At 43.9% G+C, this 22,434-nt stretch overlaps 1 protein-coding gene across 1 annotated transcript in view; it reads right to left on the reverse strand.

Annotated features, from left to right (window-relative positions):
- The window catches only part of SHCBP1 (SHC binding and spindle associated 1), a 38,202-nt gene extending 24,865 nt beyond the window's left edge, over positions 1-13,337 (reverse strand). The window contains exon 1 of the mRNA XM_089662663.1: positions 13,207-13,337. Coding sequence (XP_089518789.1) covers positions 13,207-13,294 — 88 coding nt within the window. The 5' untranslated portion in view covers positions 13,295-13,337. The remainder of the gene's footprint in view (positions 1-13,206) is intronic.
- Positions 13,338-22,434: the final 9,097 nt, after the last annotated feature.

Consider the following 22,434-nt stretch of genomic DNA (forward strand, 5'->3'; position numbering starts at 1 on the left):
GAAAAATCAGCCAATGTTCAACCCGTCTATGGCCTGCATTCAACTGGAGAACTCAGAATCCGGTGCAGCAGTGCATGGCAGCCAATCAGCTTCTAACTTCAGATAGATTGTTCAATGAAGCTTTGACAATAAAACCTGGAAGCTGATTGGTTTCTATGCAGAGCTGCAGCAGATTTTGCACCCTCCAGTTTTAGTAAATAGCCCCCATTGTGTGCTATCAATAATAAAATAAGCCTCAAAAATGACGGTACTTAAAAATTTCTGACATTATTCAAATGGAGGACTTAACCTCAACATTATAGAAAAGAGGAAAAAAAATTCAGGTTGATGTGGGTGCCTTGGCTATACCTTAGAACTACAGATCCTTACCTTCAAGAAAAGACAACAGCCTCCCTCCTCTATCTGAGGGACAAAGTGTGACAACGGAGCTGTAAATGAAAAGATCCCACTACAGAGCCCAGCATTCCCGGAAACATGGTCTCCTCTAAGGGAAACCTAGACCAGTGCACAAAGCAGGCAAGTATGACGTTTGTGATTTAAAAATAAGATCGACAATCACCTTAAATCGATGGGTTTAGTTGAACTTTAAGTCAGAAATAAAATAAACTTTTAAAGTTTTTCTCTCCCCTTTGCGAACAGCCAGCTCAGACATGTACAGCACACATTCTGCTCAAGAAGAGAGAAAATCTGAATATCTCAGCGCTGGCCCCGAGCTCCAGTCCCATCAGGACATTCTGTAGCTGGAGATCCCCGAAGGGACAGAAAACAGCCGTTACATGTCAGACGAACATAAATCAGTAATTACACGCATACCTCGCCAGGTGTGTCCATTCCTACCGCACAGAGGATCTCCGCGCCCCATAGTGACAACATTATGTGGGCTCCATCATGCCACCACTTATTTTTTTGTATAGAAAGCCAAGAGCCTCTGTCTCTGAGGGCACCGCCAAGAACCCCCACCCTCTGAGGGCACCTCCGCCTTCTGAGAACCTCTGTCCCTGAAAACCTCCAAGAAACTTTGCCTCCAATAGCACTGCCTCCAAGAACCACTAGTCCCAAAATCCCCACCTCCAAGGGCACCACTGAGAACCCCCTCCTCCAAGGAAACCTCCTAGAACCTCCACCTTCTGAGGAACACTGCCCCCAAGAAACTTTGCCTCCAATGGCACTGCCTGCAAAAACCACTAGTCCCAAAACCCCCGCCTCTGAGGGCATCACTGAGAACCCCCTCCTCCAAGGGAAACTCTGTGAACCTCTGCCTTATGAGGAACACTGCCCCCAAAAACCCCTGCCCTGAAGAAACTTTGCCTCCAGTGGCACTGCCTCCAAGAACCATTAGTCCCAAAACCCCCGCCTCTGAGGGAACCTGTGAGAACCTCTGCCCCCAAAAACCCCTGCCCTGAAGGAACTTTGCCTCCAATGGCACTGCCTCCAAAAACCACTAGTCCCAAAACTCCCGCCTCCAAGGGCACCACTGAGAACCCCCTCCTCCAAGGGAAACTGAGGACCTCTGCCCCCAAAAACCCCTGCCCTGAAGAAACTTTGCCTCCAATGGCACTGCCTCCAAGAACCATTAGTCCCAAAACCCCCGCCTCCGAGGGAACCTGTGAGAACCTCTGCCTTCTGAGGATCTCTGCCCCCGAAAACCCCTTCCCTCAAGAAACTTTGCCTTCAAGGGCACTGCCTCCAAGAACCACTACCCTCAAGAACCTCTGCCTCCGAGGTCACTGCCCTGAGGACCTCCGCTTCCCGAGAACCCACTGCTTCGGAAAAGCTAAGCCTCCGAGGTCACTGTCGAGAATACCCCCCCCCCCCCCGAAAAAAAAAAAATTCTGCCCTCCGAGAACCTCTGCTCTCCAAAGGCCTCTACCCCCAAAAACCCCCACCCCCAAGAATCTTCCCCTTGAGGACGCCTCCAAGAACCTCCGCCCACTGCCCCTGAAAACCCCCACCTTGGAGGCACTGCCTCCGAGAACCCCCACCTAAGGGCCTCTGCCCCCCAAAAACCACTGTCTCCGAGGTCACTGCCCTGAGGACCTCCACTTCCCGAGAACCCACTGCTTCGGAAAAGCTAAGCCTCCGAGGTCACTGTCGAGAATACCCCCCCCCCCCCCGAAAAAAAAAATTCTGCCCTCTGAGAACCTCTGCTCTCCAAAGGCCTCTACCCCCAAAAACCCCCACCCCCAAGAATCTTCCCCTTGAGGACGCCTCCAAGAACCTCCGCCCACTGCCCCTGAAAACCCCCACCTTGGAGGCACTGCCTCCGAGAACCCCCACCTAAGGGCCTCTGCCCCCCAAAAACCACTGCCTCAAAGACCATCTGCCTCCAAAAACCTCTGCCGGGCATTTGTTTAATAAAACAATGGATCTGGTATAGAATCACTACACCACAACGTAATCATCCAGATACAAATGTATTCTAATAAGATGACATGAAGAGGCGACACGTTTCAGGGGTCCAACATCACCTCTTCCTGAGGGCCAGGGATGGAGACAGTGATTCAGTAATGCATGTGTGACACTTTTCTGCTGGTCCAGACACATTAGAAGTGGCTGTGTTTAATGAATGAAAGTCTTGTGACAGTTTACACTCAGCAGCCACTTTATTAGGTCCACCTTGTTTGCGCCAAAAAAAATCTCCCCCACACCATGACACCACTACTGCCAGCCTGAACCATTGATACAAGGCAGGATGGATCCACCACACCATGACACCACCACCAGCCTGAACTATGGATACAAGGCAGGATGCATCCACCACACCATGACACCACCACCATCAGCCTGAACCATTGATACAAGGCAGGATGGATCCACCACACCATGACACCACCAGCCTGAACCATTGATACAAGGCAGGATGGATCCACCACACCATGACACCACCACCATCAGCCTGAACCATTGATACAAGGCAGGATGGATCCACCACACCGTGACACCACCAGCCGGAACCATTGATACAAGGCAGGATGGATCCACCACACCGTGACACCACCAGCACCAGCCTGAACCATTGATACAAGGCAGGATGGATCCACCACACCATGACACCACCACCAGCCTGACCATTGATACAAGGCAGGATGGATCCACCACACCATGACACCACCACCAGCCTGAACCATTGATACAAGGCAGGATGGATCCATGCTTTCATGTTAAAATACAAAAATCCCCCTGCGCTCCACAGAACCTAGTGAGTAGGCTGCTATCACCTGTTCTTTATACCGCAAGATGTGTGAAATCAAATCATATAAGTGGTGAAGCGCTCAACTTATAATTCCCTAGTGAAATACACAAATCATATATCTCTCAATAATACAAATAATAAATATTATATAGAACTAGTGCAATATCTCCATACACATAACGAATATATATCCCTGGTGATATAGTGAAAACTTATATCTCTTAAACTGTGCAAAAAGTGAAATACAATGATTAAATTAAAAAGTGATGCCACACTGTGAAAATTAATGGCAAAGTGTTCAAAATAATGTCACTCCATGCTGCAAATAGTGCTCTTCGTGTAAATCTTGACGTGACTCCCATCAATAGCAGAAATGCCCCCTCACCTTCCACATTCGACCCTTGCGGGTCACAGAGCTTTTTTATATATATCTCTCTCTGTTAGATGTCCTCCACTGCCTCCACCGACCAGGCAGTAAGTACCTCTCCAATATTCCACTTTGCCAGGTAAACCTCTCCTCCACTGCCACCTCCGACCAAGATCCTCCTCCAGGCAGTAAATAATATCCAATACCCCTCACACAATGGACTCAGGCTCAGAGCGATTCATATAAAACGATAAAACAGACCTCCATAGTGCAACAACGTTTTATTAAGCTAATCCAATGCAGTGGAACATTAAACTCACATGTCCTCACGATTTGACAAGCAGTTTCCCATATACTATGGGTATATACAGGAGTCCCAAGATGGCGTCCGAACCCGGAACCGGAAGTACGTCACCCCTACGTCGACGCGTTGCGCCACTGTCACGTGGCTTCATCAGGATACCGTATTGGATGGCCGCACTTCCTTTTAACTCCTCTACATGATCTACAAGGGGCGTGTATACTACCTCCATTTTCATGGAGCCCACTATACAGAGACAGCCGCGATCCGCCGCTGATTCCTTTAATTCCAGACTCTACAAAGGGCATAAGGATTACCCATATATAAAAAAACTACTACATGGGGCATATATATTATCGTGGGACCCACTGTATATAGGACAACTGGCTCATAAGTACAAACAACCCCCCATAAAAACCTTTTATTACACCCCATAAGGCAAGTATGCTAAACCCAAAAAACCCCATAAGATCAAAGCTATAATTAAAATAAAACACAATAAAATCAGGGGATAAATCTACTCTTAGTACTTCCCCTCCCATCTAGACATATCCATAGATATATCTAAATTTGTATATATATATATATATATATATATATATATATATATATATATATATATATATATATATATATATATATATATATATATATATATATATATATATATATATATATATATATATATAAAAATATACACCAAAAATATTTCTATAAAAATTGTAAAAAATATATATAAAAAATGTATATAAAACATATACATAAAACACCATTCCATAAGTACATTTAATATTGTAATAGATTCCAATTGTTTTTTGTATTTAAATTTAAACCATTAATTTGAAGAAATATTGCAAATATTAAAACTATGTTCTAAAATAATTTTAAAATTCTGAAAACCTCTAAAGAGCTCCTGTATAGTACCCATACCACATGTTCACAGAAATGGAATCATCAATAATTTACAACCTAAGCCAAATATTCTTAAAAATCATTAATGAAGCAATTGAGATCAAATTCAATGTTTAAGCCTCTAGGTGTCAGCGTTTGCATAAGAAAAATCCATTTGGACTCCGCCTGACTAATTGTTCTCACTTTATGGCTGCCTCTCCAGTGCTTTTTATAAGGTTCTACTCCCCAGAATTTCAAACCCGAAGGGTCATTAGCATGATGGCTAGCAAAATGTTTAGAAACATTATGTTTTGGGTTCCCCTTTAATATATTTTTCACATGTTCTCTTAGTCTCACGCACAAAGCTCGTTTAGTGCGTCCCACATACTGCAGACCGCAGTTGCACTCTAAAACATAAATCACCCCTTCAGTTTTACACGTGATAAAATCATTAATCTCAAATAGACACCCATTACTATTAGCCACAAACTCTTTTTTCTTTAAATTTTGCCCTTTAGTGGCTTTGCAGACACTACATTTTTTACAGGGAAAAAAACCTGTAACATTAAACAGGGTACCTTCTCTATTAACCTTAGGAGGATCTAGTACATTTTTCATGATTTTGTTCCTCAAAGTGGGAGCTCTCCTATAAACAAACTTGGGTTGTTCTGGTAATAAATTACCTAAAACAGGATCCATTTTTAAAATCGGCCAATACTTCTTAAAAATATTTTGGATCTTTTTATATTGCAAATTAAAATCCAATATCACCGCTACCTGATCGGTCTTCTCCTTATCGTCATTTTTTATTTTTTTCCCGATAAGTTTCTTTCTATCCATATTGGCCACCTCAAGTTTATTTCTCTCAAGATCACACACAGCATAACCTTTGGATGCAAACCTTTTTTCCAAAATCATGGCCTGAGTCTTATAATCTTCTTCATATGTACAATTTCTTTTTAACCTGATGAACTGGCCCTTAGGGATGTTCAGTAACCAAGGGGGAAAGTGACAGCTCTCTATCGGGATGTAACCATTCCGGTCCACATCCTTAAAATGGGTTATAGTACTAATAATTCCCCCTTTTACTTGAATGTCCAAATCCAAAAATTGAATGGACTGGTTACTGCATTTCCATACAAACTTGATGTTTTTATTATTATTATTTAGTTGATTCAAAAAATTCATCAATTTACTTTCATCCCCTTTCCATATGATGAACACGTCATCTATATATCTTTTATACATTGCCAGTTCAGCTGGTTTATTTTTATATATCGAATCTTGTTCCCAATGGGCCATGAACAAGTTCGCCACACTTGGGGCGAAACGAGCTCCCATAGCCACACCCCTAATCTGTCTATAAAAAGCCTTGTTATACCAAAAGTAGTTGTGGCTCAGACTAAAATCCAAACATTGTACAATAAATTTCCTCTGCGTCCAATTGAGATTACTCAATTCCCTCAGACCCCACCCTGTGGCTTCCAGTGCGTCTTCATGATTAATGATGGTATATAGCGAAGATACATCAGCGCTAGCCAATATCAAATTAGAACTCCCTTTTTCTTCCTCCAAAAGTTGAATGAGATGTTTGGTATCTCTCAAAAACGATACCGTATTCTGGACCAATGGCTGTAAAAAAGTATCTATATATTGGCCCAGCCTAGCCAATACTGATTGAATACCGTTAACAATTGGCCTCCCCGGTGGGTTAACAGAGTTTTTGTGCATTTTCGGAATAGTATAGATCACCGGTATGCGACAGCATTCTGGTACCAAAAATCTCCCCTCTTTACTATTTAGTATCTTTTTCTTTTCACCTGTTTTTATTAGCTGTTCTAATTCCTTTCTGTATATCCTTGTGGGGTCTTTTAATAATTTCAAATATGTGTCCTCGTCATCCAACTGGGCTTGCAATTCACTGCAATAATATTCTTTGGAAAGTACAACGATTCCCCCTCCCTTGTCTGCCGGCCTTATTACTATATCATTCCTTTTCATTAATTTATTTACACCTATTTGGAATCCCTGGTTAGCCTTTTTATTCGGAATATGTATATTCTCTAATTCTTTATTCACCATTTTTTTAAAAACTTCCACTTGATTATTACTGTTAATCTGAGGATTAAAAACCGATTTGTTTTTCAATGTGGTATGGGTAAATTTGTCACAATTTTTAAAAGTACTAACTTTGGCTCCAGTGAGCCCTACAAAATATTTCTTCAAATTCAATTTCCTTATATATTTCTGTATGTCTATGTAGGTACTGAACTTATCCATGTTCTTAGGGGGTGCAAATTTGAGACCTTTATCAAGGACCATAATCTCTTCTCTCGAAAGGGATGTCCCACTGATATTAAAGATCCCTTCCCCTACTGGTCTCTTTTCCTTTTGTTTTTTACTTCCTCTGCAGCCCCTTCTCTTCCTGGGCTTTTTTGTTTCCCTGGTACTGGACTCTTCTCCCCTTTGCCCCTCTCTAAAAAATCTCTACTAGGATAGTAATTAAGTGGTTCGAATCTATTCTGGGTTGGAACAGGACCCTGATTGTCATACCTAGGTGGATACCAATCTCCATTCCTAGGGCTTCTCTCATAATATGGTTGATAATTCATCCCTTGTGGTGGATAATTCATCCCATATTGCGGATAATTGGTCCCCTGTTGCGGATAGTGATTCCTCGGTGGTTGGTAATCTGACCTGGATTGATTCGATCTATATGGTTGGTAATAGGGTCTCCCTCTTTTACCTCTCCCTCCTTGTCCATTATATGATCCTCCTCTTTTCACAGGTCTCCACCCATTATTGGGAGTGGGGTAAGACTGCATGTTATATTGCTGGCTTTCATTATAAGTGCCACTCGCTGGCTCCTTATATGACACATGTGGAGTGGGAGCTTTATCAACCACTACTGATTTAACTGGTGTGGAGTTAGTAGATCCTATACCCGGATTAGGGGCTGAGGATTGCCATTTGAATACTAGATTTTTAGAGAAATCATTAGTATCCCTATGGTATTTCTTCATTTTTCTAAATTTCACCTCTGCATCAACTTTTTCCAGGTCTTTACTTAATCTTTTTGTCAAATTAACCATTTGCGGTGTATCTTTAAATGGCTCAATTTGTTTCTTAATATCCTCTATTTGCATCTCCAGATTCCTCATTTTTTTCCTGCTTTCTTTTAAGCAAAAATTGCACTAGTTCCAAACTAGTGGAACTAGTGCAATTTTTGCTTAAAAGAAAACAGAAAAAAAAGAAACAAAAAAGCCCAGGAAGAGAAGGGGCTGCAGAGGAAGTAAAAAACAAAAGGAAAAGAGACCAGTAGGGGAAGGGATCTTTAATATCAGTGGGACATCCCTTTCGAGAGAAGAGATTATGGTCCTTGATAAAGGTCTCAAATTTGCACCCCCTAAGAACATGGATAAGTTCAGTACCTACATAGACATACAGAAATATATAAGGAAATTGAATTTGAAGAAATATTTTGTAGGGCTCACTGGAGCCAAAGTTAGTACTTTTAAAAATTGTGACAAATTTACCCATACCACATTGAAAAACAAATCGGTTTTTAATCCTCAGATTAACAGTAATAATCAAGTGGAAGTTTTTAAAAAAATGGTGAATAAAGAATTAGAGAATATACATATTCCGAATAAAAAGGCTAACCAGGGATTCCAAATAGGTGTAAATAAATTAATGAAAAGGAATGATATAGTAATAAGGCCGGCAGACAAGGGAGGGGGAATCGTTGTACTTTCCAAAGAATATTATTGCAGTGAATTGCAAGCCCAGTTGGATGACGAGGACACATATTTGAAATTATTAAAAGACCCCACAAGGATATACAGAAAGGAATTAGAACAGCTAATAAAAACAGGTGAAAAGAAAAAGATACTAAATAGTAAAGAGGGGAGATTTTTGGTACCAGAATGCTGTCGCATACCGGTGATCTATACTATTCCGAAAATGCACAAAAACTCTGTTAACCCACCGGGGAGGCCAATTGTTAACGGTATTCAATCAGTATTGGCTAGGCTGGGCCAATATATAGATACTTTTTTACAGCCATTGGTCCAGAATACGGTATCGTTTTTGAGAGATACCAAACATCTCATTCAACTTTTGGAGGAAGAAAAAGGGAGTTCTAATTTGATATTGGCTAGCGCTGATGTATCTTCGCTATATACCATCATTAATCATGAAGACGCACTGGAAGCCACAGGGTGGGGTCTGAGGGAATTGAGTAATCTCAATTGGACGCAGAGGAAATTTATTGTACAATGTTTGGATTTTAGTCTGAGCCACAACTACTTTTGGTATAACAAGGCTTTTTATAGACAGATTAGGGGTGTGGCTATGGGAGCTCGTTTCGCCCCAAGTGTGGCGAACTTGTTCATGGCCCATTGGGAACAAGATTCGATATATAAAAATAAACCAGCTGAACTGGCAATGTATAAAAGATATATAGATGACGTGTTCATCATATGGAAAGGGGATGAAAGTAAATTGATGAATTTTTTGAATCAACTAAATAATAATAATAAAAACATCAAGTTTGTATGGAAATGCAGTAACCAGTCCATTCAATTTTTGGATTTGGACATTCAAGTAAAAGGGGGAATTATTAGTACTATAACCCATTTTAAGGATGTGGACCGGAATGGTTACATCCCGATAGAGAGCTGTCACTTTCCCCCTTGGTTACTGAACATCCCTAAGGGCCAGTTCATCAGGTTAAAAAGAAATTGTACATATGAAGAAGATTATAAGACTCAGGCCATGATTTTGGAAAAAAGGTTTGCATCCAAAGGTTATGCTGTGTGTGATCTTGAGAGAAATAAACTTGAGGTGGCCAATATGGATAGAAAGAAACTTATCGGGAAAAAAATAAAAAATGACGATAAGGAGAAGACCGATCAGGTAGCGGTGATATTGGATTTTAATTTGCAATATAAAAAGATCCAAAATATTTTTAAGAAGTATTGGCCGATTTTAAAAATGGATCCTGTTTTAGGTAATTTATTACCAGAACAACCCAAGTTTGTTTATAGGAGAGCTCCCACTTTGAGGAACAAAATCATGAAAAATGTACTAGATCCTCCTAAGGTTAATAGAGAAGGTACCCTGTTTAATGTTACAGGTTTTTTTCCCTGTAAAAAATGTAGTGTCTGCAAAGCCACTAAAGGGCAAAATTTAAAGAAAAAAGAGTTTGTGGCTAATAGTAATGGGTGTCTATTTGAGATTAATGATTTTATCACGTGTAAAACTGAAGGGGTGATTTATGTTTTAGAGTGCAACTGCGGTCTGCAGTATGTGGGACGCACTAAACGAGCTTTGTGCGTGAGACTAAGAGAACATGTGAAAAATATATTAAAGGGGAACCCAAAACATAATGTTTCTAAACATTTTGCTAGCCATCATGCTAATGACCCTTCGGGTTTGAAATTCTGGGGAGTAGAACCTTATAAAAAGCACTGGAGAGGCAGCCATAAAGTGAGAACAATTAGTCGGGCGGAGTCCAAATGGATTTTTCTTATGCAAACGCTGACACCTAGAGGCTTAAACATTGAATTTGATCTCAATTGCTTCATTAATGATTTTTAAGAATATTTGGCTTAGGTTGTAAATTATTGATGATTCCATTTCTGTGAACATGTGGTATGGGTACTATACAGGAGCTCTTTAGAGGTTTTCAGAATTTTTAAATTATTTTAGAACATGGTTTTAATATTTGCAATATTTCTTCAAATTAATGGTTTAAATTTAAATACAAAAAACAATTGGAATCTATTACAATATTAAATGTACTTATGGAATGGTGTTTTATGTATATGTTTTATATACATTTTTTATATATATTTTTTACAATTTTTATAGAAATATTTTTGGTGTATATTTTTATATTTATATATATATATATATATATATATATATATATATATATATATATACAAATTTAGATATATCTATGGATATGTCTAGATGGGAGGGGAAGTACTAAGAGTAGATTTATCCCCTGATTTTATTGTGTTTTATTTTAATTATAGCTTTGATCTTATGGGGTTTTTTGGGTTTAGCATACTTACCTTATGGGGTGTAATAAAAGGTTTTTATGGGGGGTTGTTTGTACTTATGAGCCAGTTGTCCTATATACAGTGGGTCCCACGATAATATATATGCCCCATGTAGTAGTTTTTTTATATATGGGTAATCCTTATGCCCTTTGTAGAGTCTGGAATTAGGGGAATCAGCGGCGGATCGCGGCTGTCTCTGTATAGTGGGCTCCATGAAAATGGAGGTAGTATACACGCCCCTTGTAGATCATGTAGAGGAGTTAAAAGGAAGTGCGGCCATCCAATACGGTATGCTGATGAAGCCACGTGACAGTGGCGCAACGCGTCGACGTAGGGGTGACGTACTTCCGGTTCCGGGTTCGGACGCCATCTTGGGACTCCTGTATATACCCATAGTATATGGGAAACTGCTTGTCAAATCGTGAGGACATGTGAGTTTAATGTTCCACTGCATTGGATTAGCTTAATAAAACGTTGTTGCACTATGGAGGTCTGTTTTATCGTTTTATATGAATCGCTCTGAGCCTGAGTCCATTGTGTGAGGGGTATTGGATATTATTTACTGCCTGGAGGAGGATCTTGGTCGGAGGTGGCAGTGGAGGAGAGGTTTACCTGGCAAAGTGGAGTAATTGGAGAGGTACTTACTGCCTGGTCGGTGGAGGCAGTGGAGGACATCTAACAGAGAGAGATATATATAAAAAAGCTCTGTGACCCGCAAGGGTCGAATGTGGAAGGTGAGGGGGCATTTCTGCTATTGATGGGAGTCACGTCAAGATTTACACGAAGAGCACTATTTGCAGCATGGAGTGACATTATTTTGAACACTTTGCCATTAATTTTCACAGTGTGGCATCACTTTTTAATTTAATCATTGTATTTCACTTTTTGCACAGTTTAAGAGATATAAGTTTTCACTATATCACCAGGGATATATATTCGTTATGTGTATGGAGATATTGCACTAGTTCTATATAATATTTATTATTTGTATTATTGAGAGATATGATTTGTGTATTTCACTAGGGAATTATAAGTTGAGCGCTTCACCACTTATATGACATGCTTTCATGTTGTTTATGCCAAATGGTGACCCTACCATCTGAATGTCGCAGCTACCAGTCTGCCCATTCTCCTCTGACATCAGCAAGGCATTTTCATCCACACAACTGCCACTCACTGGATATTTTCTCTTTTTCGGACCATTCTCTGTAAACCCCAGAGATGGTTGTGCATGAAAATCCAAGCAGATGAGCAGTTTTTGAAATACTAATAAAGTGACAGGTGAGTGTATATGATAATTTGGTCGTTCTTGAAGAATGGAAAAAGATCGATGTTGCAATATGTCGCCAACTTGTTCATTCCATGCCTGGAAGACTTGGTGCCGTCCTTGCATGACATGTCCACTGACACCCGCCGCTCCATAGGGAGCTATGGAGGGTCCGATCGAGTCCGTCTGAAAAACAGACGGTCCTGATTGGGTCATCACTGTGACAGGGGCCCAATGCATATGTACAGCAGTAAGAAAGGCGGGCTTTAACACCCAGCGTGCCCCCCCACATAGGCATTCACACCCAAACCCCCCCCCCCTCCCCCCACATAGGCATTCACAGCAGAAGGAAGTTCAAGGAGCTCAAATCGGTGCTCCTAGCGCTCGGTCAAGGCTTCAGATCTAAAGCCAGCGGGATGGGCTCCTGATCATGTGACCACTGGGAGAGCCAATCACATTGGTAACATCATGCAAGTATTAAGAGGTCACAGTGCATTCAATCCCCAACAATGAACGTCTTATCTGCAGACTGCCTGAACTACAAGCCACCAACCCGCCCATTGCTCCCTATCTCCAAGAACTACAATCCCCTCCCCCATTGCCCCCTTTATCTCCAAAAACTACAATCCCCTCCCCCATTGCCCCCTTTATCTCCAAAAACTACAATCCCATCCCCATTGCCCCCCTTTTATCTCCATGGACTTCAATCCCCTCCTCCCACAAATGCTCCCTGCTAGTTCAGTGGACAACAATCCCCCATTGCTCCCACTATCTATGTGGACTACAAATCTCCTCCCTCCAACTTGGAGTAGAGGAGGTGTTATGTAGTCCTATCACCCTCCCTGTCCTATGATGACATCGTTGCTCACAATGGTTGTCACCCTGGGACAGGAAGTGAGGTCATGGCAGGATCACCAGGGAAAAAAAAACAGGAAAGCTGAAGGAAACTACCCTCTCCCCCCCCCCTCCCTCCCCTGGAGGAGTAATCCTGATAGGTTGCCATGGTTACTGCCCTCTACCACCCGTACCCTCCCCAGTCAGGGCAGCAGAGGATAGAACCTGCAAGGTCGCCATGGTTACTGCCCCCCAGTCAGGTGACCTGCCAGCGCCCCTCACCCAGTCTGACGTCCTGACACATCTCCCGGTTGAGGCCGCCCTCCACCTCTTCCTCCTCCAGGAGCCCCTCCATTCTTCTCTCCGACATGCCGGACACCGCCCGCCCCGACTCGGTTCAAATCTCCCCGCTTCACCCGCCCACCGACGTCACCGGCATCCGGCGCACCCATTGGTGGACAGCTGTTTTTTTCCTACTAAAGGGAGAAGAGACGAGCGGCTATGCGGCTGGAGTGTACAGCGGGGGCTCTATCGCCATCTGCTGGCGGGAGGCGACGGAGCGGGATGATCACAACTCTCAGTGTACCCGGCTGAAAGAGCTCTATCTCCATCTGCTGGCGGAAGGCGACGCTACAGACTGTAGGGGGGCTGTGACTGGAGAACTCTATCTAGCGCCATCTGCTGGCGGAAGGCGACACTGTAGGTTGTAGACGGGACTATGACTCAAGGAGAGCGCTATCTAGCGCCATCTGCTGGCAAAAGGCGACCCTGCAGGTTGTAGACGGGCTATGACTCAAGGAGAGCGCTATCTAGCGCCATCTGCTGGCAAAAGGCGACCCTGTAGGTTGTAGACGAGCTATGACTGGAGAGCTCTACAAAGCGCCATCTGCTGGCAGAAGACAAGGCTGCAGGATAAACATAACTCCCAGTATAGCCGGCTGAGAGAGCTCTATCGCCGTCTGCTGGAAAGAGAGGACACTGTCGGTCGGGCTATCTATCGCCATCTGCTGGCGAAAGGCGACGCTGCAGGCCGACAATGACTGGAGGAGAGCGCTATCAAGCGCCATCTGCTGGCGGGAGACGACACTGCAGGCTGGCTATAACTCGAGGAAAAGTCTATCAAGCGCCATCTGCTGGCAGAAAAGTACGCTGCAGGACAAGTATAACTCCCAGTATAGCCGGCTGAGAGTGCTCTATCGCCGTCTGCTGGAGAGAGGCGACACTGCAGCCTGGACTCCAGATAGAACTTGCCATCTACATGAATGGGTCATGCGCACAGGATCTGTTCAATGGCATGAACATTTTTTTTTAATCAGAAGGATAATTTCTTTTCCTCTCTTGTCAGTCACTTTACAGGTCCCAACACATCACCATATGCAGCAACATTATCATATTCTGGAGAAAAAAAGAATAAGAATTAAAATTCTGTCTGAGATCCAGTCCAGTGACTGTGCCTAGGCTGAGATGATGTCATCAGTCTGCTGCAGGAAGGAGGAAGCATTTCCACAGTCTCCTCTCCCCCAGTGATCAGACTGTACATTGTAACTTTGTAGAAGAAGAAGAAAGCATTTCCTCAGTCTCCCCTCCCCCAGTGATCAGACTGTACATTGTAACTTTGTAGAAGAAGAAGAAAGCATTTCCTCAGTCTCCCCTCCCCTAGTGATCAGACTGTACATTGTAACTTTGTAGAATGAGGAGGAAGCACTTCCTCAGTCTCCTCTCCCCCCAGTGATCAGACTGTACATTGTAACTTTGTAGAATGAGGAGGAAGCACTTCCTCAGTCTCCTCTCCTCCCAGTGATCAGACTGTACATTGTAACTTTGTAGAATGAGGAGGAGGCACTTCCTCAGTCTCCTCTCCCCTCAGGGATCAGACTGTACATTGTAACTTTGTAGAATGAGGAGGAAGCACTTCCTCAGTCTCCTCTCCTCCCAGTGATCAGACTGTACATTGTAACTTTGTAGAATGAGGAGGAAGCACTTCCTCAGTCTCCTCTCCCCCCAGTGATCAGACTGTACATTGTAACTTTGTAGAAGAAGAAGAAAGCACTTCCTCGGTCTCCTCTCATCCCAGTGATCAGACTGTACATTGTAACTTTGTAGAAGAAGAAGAAAGCATTTCCTCAGTCTCCCCTCCCCCAGTGATCAGACTGTACATTGTAACTTTGTAGAAGAAGAAGAAAGCACTTCCTCAGTCTCCTCTCCCCCCAGTGATCAGACTGTACATTGTAACTTTGTAGAAGAAGAAAGCATTTCCTCAGTCTCTCCTCCCCCAGTGATCAGATTGCTACACTGTAAAAAGTCAGGAGGTGAGAGGCTGCAGCAGGGGCTGATCTGTGTCAGACATTTGTGAACACAGCCAAACATTGCAGTCACTGGGACTTACTTCTGAGCTGACATCTCAGTCCAGAAAATTGATGATGACCCTGGATGATGCCTGAACAAAGATGGCGCTGTCCTTCTGGAGATAAAAACACAGCAGCATGTCCGGGGGAGTGCGGTGATCTTCATGACACATTACTCAGCATGCAGGAAGGAAGCTCAGCCCTCCTGTCTGTCTCTGACCCTCCCTCTGGCTGCGGACATGCACAGAGAAATGCACCGTCATCACTACGTACTTACCTACCCACATATTACCCGTCTCCCTTGTCCACACCCACACTTCGCACACCCACCTTCTGGGTGATCCTGTCCAGATTATGCCCAATTCCTGCCCAGTACCCATCTCACCCCCCCCCCCCCACAGTCCACACTTTAACCACTTGCAGACCACCCACAATGTACTGCGGGATGTCACTGCTTACTTCCGGGTCTGAGGCACACGCTCCCCCCTTCCCCCGCCGGAACCTGCCATGATTGTAAGCTCCCAGGATCAGGGCCCTCCTTAGATTGTAAGCTCCCAGGATCAGGACCCTCCTTAGATTGTAAGCTCCCAGGATCAGGACCCTCCTTAGATTGTAAGCTCCCAGGATCAGGACCCTCCTTAGATTGTAAGCTCCCAGGATCAGGACCCTCCTTAGATTGTAAGCTTCCAGGATCAGGCCCTCCTAGATTGTAAGCTTCCAGGATCAGGCCCTCCTAGATTGTAAGCTCCAAGGATCAGGGCCCTCCTTAGATTGTAAGCTCCCAGGATCAGGGCCCTCCTTAGATTGTAAGCTCCCAGGATCAGGGCCCTCCTTAGATTGTAAGCTCCCAGGATCAGGGCCCTCCTTAGATTGCAAGCTCCCAGGATCAGGGCCCTCCTTAGATTGTAAGCTCCAAGGACCAGACCCTCCTTAGATTGTAAGCTCCCAGGATCAGGGCCCTCCTTAGATTGTAAGCTCCCAGGATCAGGGCCCTCCTAGATTGTAAGCTCCCGGGATCAGGGCCCTCCTAGATTGTAAACTCCAACGATCAGGCCCTCCTTAGATTGTAAGCTCCCAGGATCAGGCCCTCCTTAGATTGTAAGCTCCCAGGATCAGGGCCCTCCTATCTCTCTTGTATTGAACTGTATTGTTGCTGTATTGTCTCCCGTTATATTGTAAAGTGCTGAGCAAACTGTTGGCGCCATATAAATCCTGTATAATAATAATATATAAATCCTGTATAATAATAATATATAAATCCTGTATAATAATAATATATAAATCCTGTATAATAATAATATATAAATCCTGTATAATAATAATATATAAATCCTGTATAATAATAATAATAATAATATATAAATCCTGTATAATAATGACTGTACACAGCGGGAGTCTGACAGCAAGTCCCGGACAAGGATTCATGGCCCGGACCAATCACAGCCCAGAACTCTGTGTTGACAATCAACACAGAGCTCTGTACAGAGGGAACGATAACCCCGTTCTTCATCCCTGCAAAGAGTCCATAGCCAGTCTGGGCTTAGCGCCGGCCCGCTACTTTACCACAAGATGGTTATAAGACGGATATATTTGTCCAAAAAGTGGCATCCAAATACAGTGTGTCCCGAGCCATTCAGTCCAACAAGACCCTTCAGTCTAGGGGCCCAGGGAGAATACCGAGGGTGGTGATAACATACTGTTTGCAGAGTTTCCTGGCTGCTTGCCCCACCTATATGTATTTATTGTTGTATTCAATTGTGTCTTTTTTGCAGCATGCTTGCATCTGGTGGCTGTTTAGGGTCTTTGCAACTAGTTTATTTATGTGATTTGGTATCTCTCTCTGTTCTCCCCTCCTATTTAGTGCTAGTTAGGTCAGTCCTAACTAGACCCTCCCTGTTTCTCCCATGTTCCCTCATTCAGTGTTGGTTCTTTGTAGAGACAGGGCTTAGGAAAGTCATTAAAGTCATTAGGATTACTCATCAAAGACTGGGAAAACATTCTCTGCACGGCTCTTATCTAAAGTAACTGTGTATTGGATTCAACTTCTGTGTCTTATTAAACAGTTAAAGCGGTTGTAAACATTTACATATCCCCAGTGAAGTGACTGGCCTCACATGATACACAGAGATGAGACTATTTCTTTTATGAAAGTTGTACCTGTTTATCTGCTGTATTCTTTTCTCTACAGCCTTCTAAAACATACAGATGAAAGGCTGTTTCTCAGCTGCAGCAGGAAGGGATCTGATGTCACACACTGCACAGCACAGAGCAGGGAGCCGAGTCTAATCTGAGACCTGAGTGGAGGGAAAGGACCCCTCCTCTAGACAGTCTCGTAGGGAAACATGCACAACTGAGGTGGTCAATCACCATCCGTGTGTGGGGGGGTCATCTTCTGGGATTCTGTGTTTTGAAGTGACTCTTGCAGACAGCAGATGGCAGACAGAGCAGACAGAAATCACACTATGTGCTTTGGATTGAGGCAAGCACACCCTGTACCCACATGGAAGATAATTATATATGAAATATATTTTTAAAATATTCTTCCCAAATATATTGCCTTATACAATATATGAAATGCTACAATTTTGGCCGTATTCAATAATATATTTCAATAAATAAATATATATATATATATATATATATATATATATACTGCATGTTGAAATGCGTTTTCCTTACAAAATATATGAAAAATATTTTTAAAAAATACATTTCAAGTATACTGTATGTCTTTAAAAATACAAATCTACAGTTTTGGAATCTATTTACAAAATTAAGTTAAAATTACTTTTTTATATGTTAAAATTTGTAGATTTGTATTTTTAAAGACATACAGTATACTTTAAATGTATTTTTTTTAAATATTTTTCATATATTTTGTAAGGAAAACGCATTTCAACATGCAGTGTATATATATATATATAATTTATTTATTTATTTTTTATATATATATTGAATATGGCCAAAATTGTAGTATTTCTGCCCCGAACTACATCACCGACCTAATATCCAAGTACCACCCAACACGCACACTCCGCTCCTCACAAGTCCTCCTTCTCTCTAGTTCCCTGGTCTCCTCCTCCCATGCCCGCCTCCAGGACTTCTCCAGGGTGTCACCCATCCTCTGGAACTCTCTGCCCCAACCCATCAGATTATCACCTACTCTCCTCTCCTTTAGGCGCACCCTGAAAACCCATCTCTTCAGAGAAGCCTACCCCACCCCCTGCTAACTTGCCGACCTCCTCCACTCTTCCTACCACTCCATCCCCCACAGCTATCTCCTCCTGTGCCACCATCCCCTCCCTCCTAGATTGTAAGCTCCAAGGAGCAGGGCCCTCGATCCCCTCATGTTTTGCATTGTATTGGTATTGTTCTGTCACATGTTCTGTCCCCCTTTGTAATGTACAGCGCTGAGCGAACTATTGGCGCTTTATAAGTACTGTATAATAATAATAATATATGTTATATATTTGGGAAGAATATTTTTAAAATATATTGCATTCGCACAGGAGTAAGGATTGTTGTAGCCTACTTGCCTTTGATTTTCAGATCTCATCGGACAAAGCTTGAAATAACTCACTTTTTTTGGAAAATGGATCTTTATCCCAGTGTGTTATCTTTGTGAATGGAGTCTTAAATAAATGACCAAAGTTGAAAAGTGGAGTTCCAGCATAACGCCAGTAGGTGGCACTCTTTAACTACTTTCCTTTCACTTCTAAATCTGGGTTGATTATTAAATCAAAGTCAACAAAACTCAAATAATTTTCTACTAAATCAGGTAATCAGTTCTCACACCTGTATGCCGCCAACACAGAGCAATTGTTACATTCCCGCCACAGGCCTGGGCATTATTAACCTTGTGATTACCCAAGATAAGTTTGCATGTTCTCCCTGTGCCTGCGTGGGTTTCCTCCGGGTACTCCGGTTTCCTCCCACACTCCAAAGACAAGCTGGTAGGTGAATTGGCTCCTGTCTACATTGTCCCTAGTATCTGTATGTATGAATGTGAGTTAGGGACCTTAGATTGTACACCCCTTGAGGGTTAGGGACTGATGTGAATGTACAATATATATGTAAAGCGCTGTGTAAATTGATGGCGCTATATAAGTACCTGAAATAAATAAATAACAAAGCAATACTTAAGCAGGCCATACATGGGTTGAATTCCAAATGATTTTTTGATCAAAAATTGAAAACGTTGTTCGTTCTGTAATCGATGATTTCAAAAATCAGTTGTTTTTCACACATTTTCCAACATGCCCGATAAACGAACCACGAAAATCGTCCGGTGCCAATGTCCCACTAACAGAGTGAAAATCGGTCGTTTATTCTTAGGTCCAATTTTCAAACGAAAAATCGTTCAGAAATCGACCCATGTATGGCCGGCCTAACCCTAGGTTCACACCTCAGAGTTTTCCGCAGCATTTTGCAGATACGCACTATAGTCCATTTACACCCCGGTCGAATCAAGCCGACTTTGAAATCCTGCGACTTACAGCGATCTGCTATGCAGAGCCATACGAAGCAGTGTGCAGGAGCTGACAGGGGAGAGATCGGTGCTGTTTATAGACAGGTCTCTCCCCTGTCGGAGATACTTGGCGATCACCGGGAGCTAGCGAGAAATTGTCTGCCGGGACCCGGTGACTGACAGTTGAGGCCGCGAATGGCGGCTTACCCCCTACCAGGAACTGCAAAGTCACATATATATATACGTGATTTTGCGCACCTGTGCCGCCCTGTATGTGTGTTTCTGCTATACGGCAGAGCAGAATGTATTAAATATTGTAGAAATTCCAGTGCTGAATCCATACATTGTATTTTCTGCATCTTCAATGGATTTTGTTGAGTGGCAGACTGTCAGTTGGTGGGTATATCATTCAGTAGAAGCAGGGGCGGACTGACAACTCATGGGGCCCCTGGGCAATAGGAAATCATGGGGCCCCTGTGTCCTCGCCCACACTCAAACCACACCCAAAAAAGCATATGAAAGGTACCAGGAGCATCTCATGGGGCCCACTACTGACCCTGGGCCCTCGGGCAGTGCCCAAATGGCTAAATGGTCAGTCTGCCCCTGAGTAGATTTGCATCTCCCATGCAGTTCAGACTTTGTATCCTCCGGGCCCCCAGAGCCGGATCCTCCGGGCCCCCAGGGCATTGACATCATCAGAAAAGCGCAGCGCCCTCAGATATTCCAGAGCCGGAGAGAGAAAACACAATCGACTGACACAATTCTTCTCTGCTCCCTTTCCTGCCTCCTGCCTGATACAGCTGAAGGACAGCCGGTGTGCCGGGATCAGCGGAGGGGATGTCATTAGAATTCTTCATCCGAAGCAAATGTTGATTGCTGTTGAGCCCTGCACTCTGGGGGGATGTTATTTCACTCTGAGGATGAATTATTAAAGTAGGTGTAAGCCCTAACTCAGGGGTGGGCAACCTGAGAGCCGCAGGACTACAAGTTCCATCATGCCTCTGCAGGTCATAGCTGTAACTGTCAGTTTTGTAATCTTTGCAATGCCTCATGGGAAACGTAGTTCTACAACAGCTAGCAGGTTGCCTACCCCTGATCTAACTGAATGATCGGTGTGTTGTCTATTGTAACAATTTCCCATTTCTTTTTCTGTTAATAAATGATGTGTCTTTGCCTTTTCCATGATTTGTTCCATCGCAGTGCTGCTGATCTCCCACAACCTCTTTGCAGCTCTCCAGCCATGCCTGTATTTTTCAGGTCTGGTTCCTGATGCTGGCAACCGTGGCCGATGTCCGTGGCCGTGACCGACAACACATAACTGTGGCCGATGTCCGTGGCCGCGACCGACAACACATAACTGTGGCCGATGTCCGTGGCCGCGACCGACAACACATAACTGTGGCCGATGTCCGTGGCCGTGACCGACAACACATAACCGTGGACGATGTCCGTGACCGACAACACATAACCGTGGCCGATGTCCGTGGCCGTGACCGACAACACATAACCGTGGCCGATGTCCGTGGCCGTGACCGACAACACATAACCGTGGTCGATGTCTGTGGCCGTGGCCGACAACGCATAACCGTGGCCGATGTCCGTGGTTGTGGCCGACAACACATAACTGTGGCCGATGTCCGTGGCCGTGACCGACAACACATAACCGTGGCCGATGTCCTTGGCCGTGACCGACAACACATAACTGTGGCCGATGTCCGTGGCTGTGGCCGACAACACATAACCGTGGCCGATGTCCGTGGCCGTGACCGACAACACATAACCGAGGCCGATGTCCGTGACCGACAACACATAACCGTGGCCGATGTCCGTGTGTTGTCTGATGAAATAACTATCTGTAGTTTCTATGGGAAGCCCATGTGACAGGGTGACTGTAAGGGCTTGTTCACATGGATGGTGATAAAATAGGCAGTGGAACCACAGTTTTACCATCCCTTGACCCCCCCCCCCCTTAACCAGTTACATAGTTAGTCTGGCTAAAAAAAAGACAAAAGTCCATCCAGTTCAACCAATAAAAAAAAAAATAGTTAAAATCCTACACCCACAGTTGATCCAGAGGAAGGAAGTTGCCGCCCACTCACAGTGCATTTACCCCCCGGTCAGGGGCGGACTGACCATTTGGCACTGCCCGAGGGCCCGGGGTCAGTAGGGAGCCCCATGAGATGCCCCTGGTACCTTTTTCATAGGCTTTTTTGAGTTTGGGCAAGGACACGGGGGTCCCATGATCCCCTATTGCCCAGGGGCCCCATGAGTTGTCAGTCCGCCCCTGCCCCCGGTTCACATATATGCGGCCATGCGGGCTGCATTTTGCAAGGGCACAAGAACCCATTTATTTGAATGGACTCCCGTGCCCCGGGACACGCAGGGAAGAAGTCCCTGCACTTCTTTGGAAAACACAGCCCACCCGGGAACCTCGGTTCCGATTTCCAGTGCGGGCGGCGTGCCATTAGAATTAACAGAACCTGCCCGCAGGTCCACATTCCTCTGTGTGGATGGTGGATTTTTGTGCGGATTCGCAGCTGCACCACCCGCACCTATGTGAACCAAGCCTTACTGTGGCAGGTGGCACATGCAGGCTGGATCGTGTACATGTACATCATCCAGCCAAGGGTCCATTCCCAGCCACTTTGAGCAGCTGGGGGATCACTGTGCGATCACAATGCCAACAAAGCTGCTATT

Source organism: Staurois parvus, unplaced genomic scaffold (genome assembly GCF_062004578.1).
Source record: "Staurois parvus isolate SC_StPar_1 unplaced genomic scaffold, SC_StPar_1.0 ptg001515l, whole genome shotgun sequence".
NCBI lineage: Eukaryota > Metazoa > Chordata > Amphibia > Anura > Ranidae > Staurois > Staurois parvus.